Source organism: Schistocerca serialis, chromosome 5 (assembly GCF_023864345.2).
Source record: "Schistocerca serialis cubense isolate TAMUIC-IGC-003099 chromosome 5, iqSchSeri2.2, whole genome shotgun sequence".
NCBI classification, from domain to species: domain Eukaryota; kingdom Metazoa; phylum Arthropoda; class Insecta; order Orthoptera; family Acrididae; genus Schistocerca; species Schistocerca serialis.
The window spans coordinates 533908853-533922601 of NC_064642.1; the positions used below are offsets into that span (position 1 = coordinate 533908853).

Sequence of the window (13749 nt, forward strand, 5' to 3'; positions counted from 1 at the left end):
AAGCTAATTGCGATATAGTTCTCGTACTCATCTGCAACATGTTACTGGTTGGAATAATGCACATTACCACGCAAAATCCGCCTGCTTCTGACCTTCAACAACTTTATTCAAGAAGAACAATTAAAAAGAATTGTATTCAAAGGAACACAAACATAAATAGAAAATGATGTCAACGTAAAACAAATAACTCTATAAGCGACGAAAAACGCATCGACGAATGTGTTGCTTGATTACATTACCAATTACAGACTGGACTGAGTAACAACGATGCTAAAAAGTAACTATGATTTCTGAGGCCAAACTGTGGCTTCCACAGATAACTGCGACACCTGAGGGCAATTACTACATCTGCTGTTAGTGGTCTGGAGGTAAGTATGATCTCAGGGACAAGCTATGTACGGTTTGAACTGATACCTCCGTGATCCATTATGATTTCTGCAGTTGCATATGGTTTCCAAGACTAAATTGGTCAGAAAGACTATTATCTACGGTGACAAATGTGCTCTTCGGGCGTGAATGTTGTTTCTGGGCTATCTGTAGCTTCGCGGGCATGTTGTGACGTCTATAGTTAACATGTGTTTCTAGAGATACACTTCTTTCGACCAGAAATAATCCGTGACAGTTAACGTAGGCTTGTTGTTGCTGACAGGACAACTAGTCTCAAAGTCAGTTTTACTTACATTTGTGTGGCACCTCCGCAGCGTTTCCTCAGATGCAGGCGACTGTAGTTTTGAGTCACTGTTGCTAGGCGATTTGTTGGAATTGTTTGCGGTTGAGTCTAGATATAGATATTCCATGGATTCTGCAGGTCTCTTTCTTGAAATTTATCGTAATAACGACTTCCGGCAGCACAGAGAAGACAAAAAAAGGAGCTACGATGAAAGTCCAGACACTTTAATTTATGTACAGATTACGTACTTCCTTTGAAAGCGTAAGGGAGATGGAAGTCTTATGATAGTAGTCTGCAGTGTGATAATCAGAGTGGCCGAAGAGTTCAGTGTACACGGTGAGCATAAAGTATTTTTCTGATTATATATATAAAAAAAATCATCTAAGATGCTATGCAAGATACAGCGATGCGGTTTGTTGCAAATCGTAGTTTAAATCGTAGAATTAGCTATGGGTACATTTCCACATATGCTGCGTTGTTTTCCGTAGAATGTCTAGGCGATACTTAAATTCTCTCCATGCCTTTGCCAACATCTCTTACACCACCACTTCTACAGCATCTCGTGTTTTTCCTGTAAGAGTTTGCACATCAGGAGCTGGTGAGCTGAACGCTTTATTCTTAACGTAACCCCCATAAAAAATCAAGAAGGCGTACGTCTGGTGAACATGTGGGACTTGACTGCCAACCGTCTTCTAACTATCCACCCGCCCGCAAAGATTTCATCAAAGTACTTACGTACAAATAAGCTTCAGCGTAGCGCTGCACCATCTTGTTGAAACTCTACTAATGGTTGTAATTCCTGTAACTGAGTGAGGATCAAATATCTGGGTGAGCTGTCGCCCATAATGGTAGGCTCATTGAAAAAAGTCCAGTGACTGAGTTGCACATTAAGCTACACCATGGATTCACTTTCGGGCTGTCCCTTAGCTGCTGCAACACGATATGTGTATTCTCCGACTCCCAGATCCGAACATTAGGCTGGAAAACACGACCACACCATAACACCACCGCCTCCGAATTTTACAGTTGCTACTACACACGCTGGTAGACGACGTTTACCGGGCATTCGCCATAACCACACCCTGCCGTCGGATCGCCACATTGTGTACCGTGATTCATCATTCTACACAATGTTTTTCCACTGTTCAATCGCCCAATATTTACGGTCCTTACACCAGACGAGGCGTCGTTTGGCATTTACCGGCGTGATGTGTGGGTTATGAGCAGCCGGTCGACCATGAAATCCAAGCTTTCTCACCTCCCGCCTAATTGTCATAGTACTTGGAGTGGATCCTGTTGCAATCTGGAATTCCTGTGTGATGGTCTGGATAGATGTCTGCGTGTAAGCACTCAACAGACGAAGTCGGCCTGTACGCTTTTGTGCTGTACGCGTCCCTTCACGTTTCCACTTCCCTGTCACATCGGAAACAGTGGACCTAGGGATATTTAGGAGTGTGGAATCTCGAGTACAGACGTATGACACAAGTGACACCCAATCACCTGACGACGTTCGAAGTCCGTGAGTTCAGCGGAGCGCCCTGTTGTGCTCTCTCACGATGTCTAACGACTACTGAGGTCCCTGATACGGAGTACCAGGCAATAGGTGGCAGCACTATGCACCTAATACGAAAAACGTATTTTTTGGGGGTGTCCGGATACGTTTGATCACATAGTGTATGACTTTACCGAGTGCCATAAATATTTTTAGTCTGTGATTAATCGCAGATTTTGTTACTCTTGTCACATTCAGCCATAAGTCTAGTCCTTCAGGCAGAACACCGTGTAAGCCTCTACATCTCTGGATAATAATTCCAATCTACACCCACCTGAACCTAGGCCTTCCTCTGCAATTTTTACCACTAATGCGTCCCTCCGTAACCAAATTGACTGTTCCTTGATGCCTTAGGATGTTTACTATCAACCTATCCCTGCTTTTAGTAGATTGTGGCATAAACTTTTTGTCACCTCCATCCGATTCATTACGTATTAAACTTATTCTTGGGTGTCCTTCTATACTATCACAATTCTAATGTTTCCTTTCACTTCCACATCCATACAAGGCTACATTCCAGACAAATTCTTTCGGATAAGAATTCCTAGCTTTTAAATGTATGCTTATATTTCGTTTTATGTTTCTTGATATTCCAGACAAATTATTTCAGAAAAGAATTCCTAGCTTTTAAATTTATGCTTATATTTCGTTATTATGTTTCTTGACATTCCAGACAAATTATTTCAGAAAAGAATTCCTAGCTTTTAAATGTATGCTTATATTTCGTTGTTATGTTTCTTGACACTACAACTGACGCAGTCATCTGTGGCGTGTCAGAATTATCTGTCACTGTTTAAGCTAATAGTTGTGACTGATCGTTGAAATAACTGTGACTTCCTTATCTGAATGGGAGGGGAATATCCGTAAGATTTTCACTGAAAATCACTTATGCAGAACTAATGACACTGCTATTTATTGGTTCAAAATGTGCATCACAGTTAACATTACAAGTAACTATTAAAGTCACTGTTATGTACTTTCTTTTCCATACAGCTAGCGTAACTGTAATGAATGAATCTATGCTGCTTCATTACTATTTGGCATGTTTATAGCAGGTTGAAGGCAAGAAACTAATTTCTGTGACATATTTGAAAACTGTTCATTGTCGTCGGATCCGTAACTGTCACTATTCCGAAATATTTTGTTTGCACATTATAAAACATGTTACAGTGACTCTGTATGTTTTTACTCACTGAATGTGCTTAAAAAACAACAATAACAAAGCGTTTTAGCCACTGAGACAGTTTTATTTACCAGGATTTCATAATTTAGTATTGTGTTTGTCTTTCAGATTTCTGCTTTTTCCCCTGTATAAGAAACAGATCCTTGCAACATATTCACTTTCCTATTCGATTTACCTGAAATAGAAAGTTGAAGTGTAAAGTTTCGGTGTTGCCTGTTATGCCATAGGGCGATCTTCGTGGCTGCGGCGGTGATCACGGTCTCGTACTCGGTGAACCACGACGTGATGGACGAGGTGAACAACACCGACACGACGGTTCTGCCCGTGAACGTCGCCAAGCTGCTGCAGCTGACGTGGCCTCTGAAAGGTGAGCAGCGTCCACAGGCCTTCAGCCAGACTGTGTCGCGTGGGCTGACGAGAGGCAACTTTCGTGGCCTTGAAGGAACTCACGCGGTTCCTCTCTCGGGGTTGTGTATGTGTGAGTAGAACGCTAGTGTGACTTCTACGAAAGAAGCAATTCGTTGGACGGATACCGTACTACGACTCATCAGCCTACTACGTATATTCACTTGACGTGTTATTAATGGTGATCCCTACTTGAAGGTCCTGCACCAGGAATGAAGTGAATGAGGGTTGACAGAGATGAAAGGAGTGATTATTATGATACGATAATGCGTGACGCTGTAAGTGGGAAACGTATTATTTTTGGACAGATTTAAATGTTGCAGAAGTCGTTGGATTTTCTGAGAACTGCCAGAGGAGAAGTGAAAGACATACAGTTTAGATTTTGTAGAATTTCAAGGGAAGGTCGTTGAAGATTTGTTATATGGTTGGAGTATACGTTTCTGCGAGTCTTTTTTCTTTTTGTTATCGTTCTTCAGATTAGTTTTGTGTGGCACGTTACGACCTCCTTTCCTACTCCAACCACTTCAAGTCATATTAGCACTTACACCAAACATTCTCAATTATTTGTTGGATATATCCGAATCTACGATTTTCCCTCAATTTTTGTCTTCTATGCCTCCATCTAATACCATAAAAGTTTTTCCCTGATGTCTTAACATACGTGCTATCATCCTGTCCCTTTTTCTTGTCTTTGTTTTCCACATATTTCTTTTCCCGCCGATACTTCAAAAACATCCTCGTTTCTTGTCCGTCTACTTAATTTTCAGCGCACTTCGTCAACAACACAAAAAGAGAGCTTCGTTGAATTCTTTTCCAGTTTTTCCACTTCCATCATTCACTTGAAACAATGTTGAGATCCAAACGTACATTCTCAGAAATTTCTTCCTCATTTTATCACCTACGTTTCATACTAATAGACTTCGTTACCTCGATTCGTCTGTGATGCGTAGTTTTGTTTCCAGTTAAGGAGAATTTGTTCACTTTATGTACAATGTGATGCCCTTTCTTGATCTGAGGTTTAGCTCTCATCTCACTTCTGATACTCCTCACTGCCCTCGTCTTTTTTTGGTTTACTCTCAGTCTATATTCTTTGCTCTTTAGACTGTTCATTCCGTTCGAAAGGTACTGGTAATTCTTCCGCACTTTCACTGAGGACAGAAATGTCAACAACGCATCTTATCACTGATATCCTTTCAACCCGAATTTTAGTTCCACTTGTAAACTTTTATTTTTTTTTTTCGTCTTGGAGTATACCTTTTGTCACCCAAGTTTTTCGCAGTTACTTTCTCTATTCCTGTATTTCTTTGTCCAGGTTCAGTGATTACCCATTTTTAGGAACATCAATTTTTCTTCATCTAAATTGTGTACTGTGGTATTCATTATCTCTGTGCTTACAAGCTCAGAGAACTTCAAACACTCATCATCATTCATTCCTCACTATTTCAGTATTCTATTTCTTCATTCTTCCGGTCGTTCTCTTTATCTTCAGCCCACTCTTCATTACTAAATTTTGATCAGATTCTGTATCTGCATCCCGGTATACCTTACACTTCGGTGCAGTGGATCCACGCTTTGTCGGCGGTGACGGTGTCTGCACGAAATGCATCTTTTTCTTGTTTAATGAGCCACAGACGCTATTCACACGGGACAACATGTCGCTATTTCAGTACGGGAGTGATATGCCAGGGCACCCATCTCGCAATCAGTTGTTTGAAACCTCTCTGCTTATACATGACTAATGTCTCTCCTCGTCCACCACACGACAACGAAGAATTAGTGTTTTATATAGTTACAGTCCGATGCGCTTGGTCCACAGAAGTAGCATCGGCCACATAATTAATATCATTTCGCAACATCAGGCGTCATTTGTAGACTAGGTGCTGTGCAGAAAACATTTTCTACTGGTTCCATATTTCTATTAGCCAAACGAAGCAACTTAACGCTCTTCAACCCTCCTGGTAACTAATGAGCATCCTGCACACTTACACACTTATAGTGACGTGTTTCCCAGCCTACAGACATCTGGACCCAGAATCCGCATTACAGTTTTGATGCGACTCAGACTTCGTATTTTCTGACGGGATTCATAAGGACCAGTGTTAGGGGCAAAACAATGTGGTTCTCGATTCCCTGATTAGAGCATATGTAATGTGTAGTGAGGCATGAGAAAATTTCAATTAAGTTGTGCAAAATCGTGTTTGCGAAAGATAAGCTTGCATGCAAGGTGGAATGTACAGTTGTCTGGAATTAAATGGGGTGATAATGACTATCCAGGATACAAGGTAGGGAACGTACATTCAAGATCCTAGAGATCAGCTAGAGTATGGAAAATTTTCCACTCCAATATAGTAATTTTAATCTGCAGGGAAACTGCAAATTATTCAAAAAAAAAAAAAGCGTAAAGGCCGTGATTTTACGAATAGTGAAAATATTACCGCCACGAACAAGAAAGTTTAAAAATTCGTTTTTAGGTTAGTGCCTTGTTAGATGTAATTCATTTGGAAAAATATACTTCCATGTTTTGTCTGTTCATAGTTTTTTAAGCGGAACAGTAGTTGTTTCTATCATGCACTGGATTCAATAACACCAGCTGAGTATACATCAGTTTAAATTACATTCCTATCACTTTTAGTTTGGGAGCTACAACCCTTCAAAGTTTCAGCGTCCATTGATAGTAAAAGGGCCAAATATCTCACGAAATAAGCATCAAATGAAAAAACTACAAAGAACGAAACTCGTCTAGCTTGAAGGAGAAAACCAGATGGCGCTATCGTTGGCCCGCTAGATGGCGCTGCCATAGGTCAAAAGGATATGAACTGCGTTTTTTTAATTAGGAACCCCCATTTTTATTACATATTCGTGAAGTACGTAGAGAAATATGAATGTTTTAGTTGGACCATTTTTTTCGCTTTGTGATACAAGGCGCTGTAATAGTCACAAACGTATAAGTACGTGGTATCACGTAACATACTGCCAGTGCGGACGCTATTTGCTTCGTGATACATTATCCGTGTTAAAATGGACCGTTCACCAATTGCGGAAAAGGTCGATATCGTGTTGATCTATGGCTATTGTGATCAAAATGCCCAACGGGCGTGTGCTATGTATGCTGTTCGGTATCCTGGACGACATCATCCAAGTGTCCGGCCGGCCGAAGTGGCCGTGCGGTTAAAGGCGCTGCAGTCTGGAACCGCAAGACCGCTACGGTCGCAGGTTCGAATCCTGCCTCGGGCATGGATGTTTGTGATGTCCTTAGGTTAGTTAGGTTTAACTAGTTCTAAGTTCTAGGGGACTAATGACCTCAGCAGTTGAGTCCCATAGTGCTCAGAGCCATTTGAACCAAGTGTCCGGACCGTTCGCCGGATAATTAGGTTATTTAAGGAAACAGGAAGTGTTCAGCCACATGTGAAACGTCCACCACGACCTGCAACAAATGATGATACCCAAGTACGTGTTTTAGCTGCCGTCGCGGCTAATCCGCATATCAGTAGCAGACAAATTGCTCTAGAATCGGGAATCTCAAAAACTTCGGTGTTGAGAATGCTACATCAACATCGATCGCACCCGTAACATATTCCTATGAACCAGAAATTGCATGGCGACGACTTTAAACGTCGTGTACAGTTCTGCCACTGGCCACAAGAGAAATTACGGGACGATGACAGATTTTTTTCACGCGTTCGATTTAGCGACGAAGCGTCATTCACCAACAGCGGTAACGTAAACCGGCATAATATGCATTATTTGGCAACGGAAAATCCACGATGGCTGCGACAAGTGGAACATCAGCGAACTTGGCGGGTTAATATATGGTGCGGCATTATGGGAGGAAGGATAATTGGCCCCCATTTTATCGATGGCAATCTAAATGGTGCAATGTATGTTGATTTCCTACGTAATGTTTGACCGATGTTACTACAAGATGTTTCACAGCATGACAGAATGGCGATGTACTTGCAACATGATGGACGTCCGGCACCCAGCTCGCCTGCGGTTGAAGCGGTATTGAATATCATATTTCATGACAGGTCGTTTGGTCGTCGAAGCACCATACCTCGGCCCGCCGCACATTCACCGGACCTGACGTCCCCGGATTTATTTCTGTGGGGAAAGTTGAAGGATATTTGCCATCGTGATCCACCGACAACGCCTGACAACATGCGTCAGCGCATTGTCAATGCATGTGCGAACATTACGGTAGGCGAACTACTCGCTGTTGAGAGGAATGTCGTTACACGTACTGCCAAATGCATTGAGGTTGACGGACATCATTTTGAGCATTTATTGCATTAATGTGGTATTTACAGGTAATCACGCTGTAACAGCATACGTTCTCAGAAATGATAAGTTCACAAAGGTACATGTATCACATTGGAACAACCGAAATAAAATGTTCAAACGTGCCTACGTTTTGTATTTTAATTTAAAAAACCTACCTGTTACCAACTGTTCGTCTAAAATTGTGAGCCATATGTTTGTGACTGTTACAGCGGCATCTATCACAAAGCGAAAAAAGTGGTCCAACTAAAACATTCATGTTCCTTTACGTACTATACGAATATGTAATAAAAATTGGGGTTCCAATTTTTAAAAAAAGCATCTAGCGGGCCAACCATAGCATCATCTGGTTTCCCCTTCAAGCGAGACAAGTTTCGTTCTTTGCAGTGTTTTCGTTTGACGCTTATTTCGTGAGATATTTGGCCCGGTCACGATCAATGGACCACCCTATATATATATATATATATATATATATATATATATATATATATATATATATATAAGAAGGTATATTGATGAGGACAGAACTGATCCTTGAGGTACTCATGAACACAGGACGTTGATACACACTACGTGAGCAAAGGTATCCGGACACCTAGCTGAAGATGACTTACAAGTTCGTGGCGCCCTCCATCGGTAATGCTGGAATTCCGTATGGTGTTGGCCCACCTTTAGCCTTGATGACAGCTTCCACTCTCGCAGGCATACATTCAATCATGTGCTGGAAGGTTTCTTGGGGAGTGGCAGCCCATTCTTCACGGAGTGCTGCATTGAGGGGAAGTATCAATCGGTGAGGCCTGGCACGAAGCCGGCGTTCTAAAATATCCCAAAGGTGTTCTATAAGATTCAGGTCAGGACTCTGTAACGCCACTCCATTGCAGGGATATTATTATCGTGTAACCACTCCGCCAAAGGCCGTACATTACGAACAGGTGCTCGATCGTGTTGAGAGATGCAATTGCCATCCCCGAATTGTTCTTCAACAGAGGGAAGCAAGAAAGTGGTTAAAACATCAATGTAGGCCTGTGGTGTGATAGTGCCACGCAAAACAACAAGAGGTGCAAGCACTCTCCATGAAACACACGGCCACACTATAAAACCACCGCATCCAAATTTTACTGTTGGCGCTACATACTCTGGCAGATGGCCTTCACCGACCATTCGCCATACCCACAGCCGGCCATCGGATCGCCACATTGTGTACTGTGATTCGTCACTCCACAAAACCTTTTTCCACTATTCAATCGTCCAGTGTTTACGCTCCTTACACCAAGCGAGGCGTCGTTTGGCATTTACCTGCGTGGTGTGTGGCTTATGGGTAGCCGCTCGACTATGAAATCCAAGTTTTCTCACCTCCCGCCTAACTGTCATAATATTTGCAGTGGATCGTGAAGCAGTTTGGAATTCCTGGGTGATGGTCTGGATATATGTCTGCCTATTACACATTACGACTCTCTTCAACTGTCGGCGGTCTCTGTCAGTCAGCAGACGATGTCAGGAGTGTGGAAATCTCGCGTAGAGCCGTTTGACAGAAGTGACACCCAATCACCTGACCACTTTGGAAGTCCGTGAGTTCCGCGTAGCGTCCCATTCTGCTAATGACTACTGAGGTCGCTGGTATGGAGTGTCTGTCAGTAGGTGGCAGTGCAGTGCACCTAACATAAAAAACGTATGTTTTAGGGGTGTCCGGATACTATTGATCACATAGTATATATACGGCTCTGGGGGTGTGTCTGGCTGTGCAAAGAAGGTATGTGGACGAGGTCAGAACTGATCCTTGAGGTATTCACGAAGACAGGACGTTGGAGCCAAATGTTTCAGGCTGTCCGAAGTTGTGCATCTCGGGCAGCATCAGAGCGCACTGCCGGGTGTTCACAGATAAAGGAGAGCCGAAGTGGAGCGGCCCGCCTGAGGACGCGTCTGAGGTGGAGGCGGCGGTGTCGGCGGGCCGCGGCGCGCTCAGCGAGAGGGACGCCGTGGAGGCGAAGGCGCCGCCGCTGGCCGTCACGGCCCCCGCCTACCGCGCCCAGCAGGCGCTGCACACCACCGCCAAGGCGCGGGAGCTGGGCAGGGCCGGGTACGTGCTCGACGTCGCCTCCAAGCGCATCGCCGCCGACAGGTAAGCCGCCTCACCTGTGCGCTTCCAAACAACCGGCACGGTAAGTTCCGTGATGGAAGATTTCTGTTCACATAGGGTGTATCATCATTAATGGCGTAAGGTCAGACACATGAAAACACACGGTACTAGAACCAAAAAGCTCTCAGTAAACATGGCTCAGCAAAAGAATCGTTTCTCAAATAACTGCGACTTTCTAGTTAACAGTCACCACTGACTTAATTCTGTGTAAACGTCGTCCCAGCTAGGAAAAGGTGACAGTATTGTAGAACATTAAGAAAAGTCATTACAGATACTCCAAGCGTGAGTACTTTGATAATTGAACACACAATCACAAGTCAGCATTGCTTCATTGTCAGACGTAAGGATGCCTACAGTTTACTGTTGCGTCTACTGACAAAACAATAGTCTAGGACCAAAGTCCGCCTCTCTAAGACATTGAATTCGTTGGATGAACACGACAACAGCAAAATGAGGTGTTCAAAGTGCACCCGGATGCTGACCTGTACCCTCCGAAGCGATTTATTTCCAATACTTTCAAACACGTCTTGATCATTTCGAAATCGCTGACAAACGTTGACAGGTCTCTGCTCAAATTTTTCAACCTTGTTAAAAGGAGTAGCGTACACTACACCTTAACGTGGCCCCAAACACAGAAATAAATGGGGTTCGAAGCACGTGATCTTGGAGACCAAACTACAAGTCCTCCTGGACCACTCCATCTTTGCCCATATCGGCGCGAAGGTGTCACCTCACCATAGCAACAAAATGCGCAGCTCCTACATCAGGCACGTAACACATCATCTGCCGTTGCGCTGAGGGAACATCCACAAACATTCGCACAAGATGATGACGCAGAAACCGAAAGCTGATTTCGTTCATTGAGTTTTTTTGGTAACATGTACGGCACAATAAGACGATAGCCAAGTAGCTCGAACTACAGATCCGATGAGAAATGTTCCCGATGTAGAGACTCATGCACAGCATATATATTGGAGCCTACAAGTGTGAGTACTTTGATAATTGGACACACCATCACAAATGAACCTTGCTTCATTGTCAGAGGTAAGGATGCCTACAGCTTGCTGTTGCGTCGGCATTAGTATAGGACCAAAGTCCGCCTCTCTAAGACACTGAAGTCATTGTATTTGGTATGAGAACAGTGCATTGTGATGAATTATTTTCGAAACACTAGCGTGACTCATTCCAGGAATTTGTGAGTCAATTCTCCCTGTGGAGATTACTCTGAGTGTTCGACTGTTTCCAGCACCATATATTCAGGCACAGGTGTAGTTCGTACAGGCCTACCCACTCCCACAGCATGTGAAAAGTTCCCAATTTCTCGGTGGCCTTGATGCACCATTGTAAACATTCGACTCTTTGGATGCCTCCGGTAGGGTATGCTTATTGGTACAACCGTGCAGCCTGCTTTTCATTACCGTTAGCTCTGCCATACATGAAATGCATCTCAGCATATTCCTCGTTACTGTAATCTTCCAAGTTACCATCGACACTCGTACAACTCAGCTGATGCTCCACAGCCAACTGACACGAATGGCGCTCTGAGTGCGTACTGTACTGTCAGATCCACTCTACACCTAGATGGCAAAAGTCATGGAATACCTCTTAATATCCTGTCGGACCTGCTTCTGCACTGCGAAGTGCAGAAACTCGACGTGGCATAGACTCAACAGGTCTTTAGAGGTCTCCTGCAGAAATTGAGTCACGCCGCCTCGATAACTGTCCATATTCCAAAAGTGTTGCCGGTGCAGGGTTTCCTGCACGAACTGATCTCTCGATTATGTCCCATAAATGTTCGATGGCATTCATGTGAGCGATCTGGATGGACAAATCATTCGTTCGTACTGTTCAGAGTGTTCTTCAAGCCAATCGCGAGCAATTATGGGTCGGTGACTTGCCACACTGTCATCCATAAAACATCTGTCGTTGTTTGTGAACATGATGTCCAAAGATGGTTGTAAATGGACTCCAAGTAGCCGAACATGCGTTTACGACATTAATTATAATATACCTTGAATTCCAAACTTTTGGGATGTTCAACGCAACTTACACTACTGGCCATTAAAATTGCTACACCACGAAGATGACGTGCTACAGACGCGAAATTTAACCGACAGGGAGAAGATGCTGTGATATGCAAATGATTAGCTTTTCAGAGCATCCACACAAGGTTGGCGCCGGTGACGACAGCTACAACGTGCTGACATGAGGAAAGTTTCCAAACGATTTCTCATACACAAACAGCAGTTGACTGGCGTTGCCTGGTGAAACGTTGTTGTGATGCCTCGTGTAAGGAGGAGAAATGCGTACCATCACGTTTACGGCTTTCATAAAGGTAGGGTTGTAGCCTATCGCGATTGCGGTTTATCGTATCACGACATTGCTGCTCGCGTTGGTCGAGATCCAATGACTGTTAGCAGAATATGGAATCGGTGGGTTCAGGAGGGTAATACCGAACGCCGTGCTGGATCCCAACGGTCTCGTATCACTAGCAGTCGAGATGACAGGGATCTTATCCGCATGGCTGTAACGGATCGTGCAGCCACGTCTCGATCCATGAGTCAACAGATGGGGACGTTTGAAGACAACAAACATCTGCACGAACTGTTCGACGACGTTTGCAGCAGCATGGACCATCAGCTCGGAGACCATGGTTTCGGTTACCCATGACGTTGCATCACAGACAGGAGTGCCTTCGATGGTGTACTCAACGTCGAACCTGGGTGCATGAATGGCAAAACGTCATTTTTTCGGATGAATCCAGGTTCTGTTTACAGCATCATGATGGTCTCACCCGTGTTTGGCGACATCGCGGTGAACGCACATTGGAAGCGTGTATTCGTCATCGCCATACTGCCGTATCACCCGGCGTGATGGTATTGTGTGCCATTGGTTTCACGTCTCGGTCACCTCTTGTTCGCATTGACGGCACTTTGAACAGTGACCATTACGTTTCACATGTGTTACGACCCGTGGCTCTACCCTTCATTCGATCCCTGCGAAACCCTACATTTCAGCAAGATAATGCATGACCGCATGTTGCAGGTCCTGTACGGGCCTTTCTAGATACAGAAAATGTTCGACTGCTGCCCTGGCCCGCACATTCTCCCATATCTCTCACCAACTGAAAACGTCTGGTCAATGGTGGCCGAGCAACTGGCTCGTCACAATACGCCAGTCACTACTCTTGGTGAACTGTGGTATCGAGTTGAAGCTGCATGGACAGCTGTACCTGTACACGCCATCCAATCTCTGTTTGACTCAATGCCCAGGCGTATCAAGGCCGTTATTACGGCCCGAGGTTGCTGTTCTGGGTACTGATTTCTCAGGATCTATGCACCCAAATTGCGTGAAAGTGTAATCACATGTCAGTTCTAGTATAATATATTTGTCCCATGAATACCCGTTTATCGTATGCATTTCTTCTTGGTGTAGCAATTTTAGTGGCCAGTAGTGTATTAGACGGTTTGTGACGTATAGTTTTAATGCGCAGTAAACATTAACACAAAACAATAACAATATGA

The 13749-nt window shown here is 44.0% G+C and overlaps 1 protein-coding gene across 2 annotated transcripts in view; it reads left to right on the top strand.

The window, feature by feature from the left end:
* The window catches only part of LOC126481680 (uncharacterized), a 188408-nt gene that overhangs the window by 100247 nt on the left and 74412 nt on the right, over positions 1 to 13749 (top strand). For both annotated transcript variants that reach the window (XM_050105613.1, XM_050105614.1), the window contains exons 4-5: positions 3633 to 3772; positions 9967 to 10207. In XM_050105613.1, coding sequence (XP_049961570.1) covers positions 3633 to 3772; positions 9967 to 10207 — 381 coding nt within the window. The remainder of the gene's footprint in view (positions 1 to 3632; positions 3773 to 9966; positions 10208 to 13749) is intronic.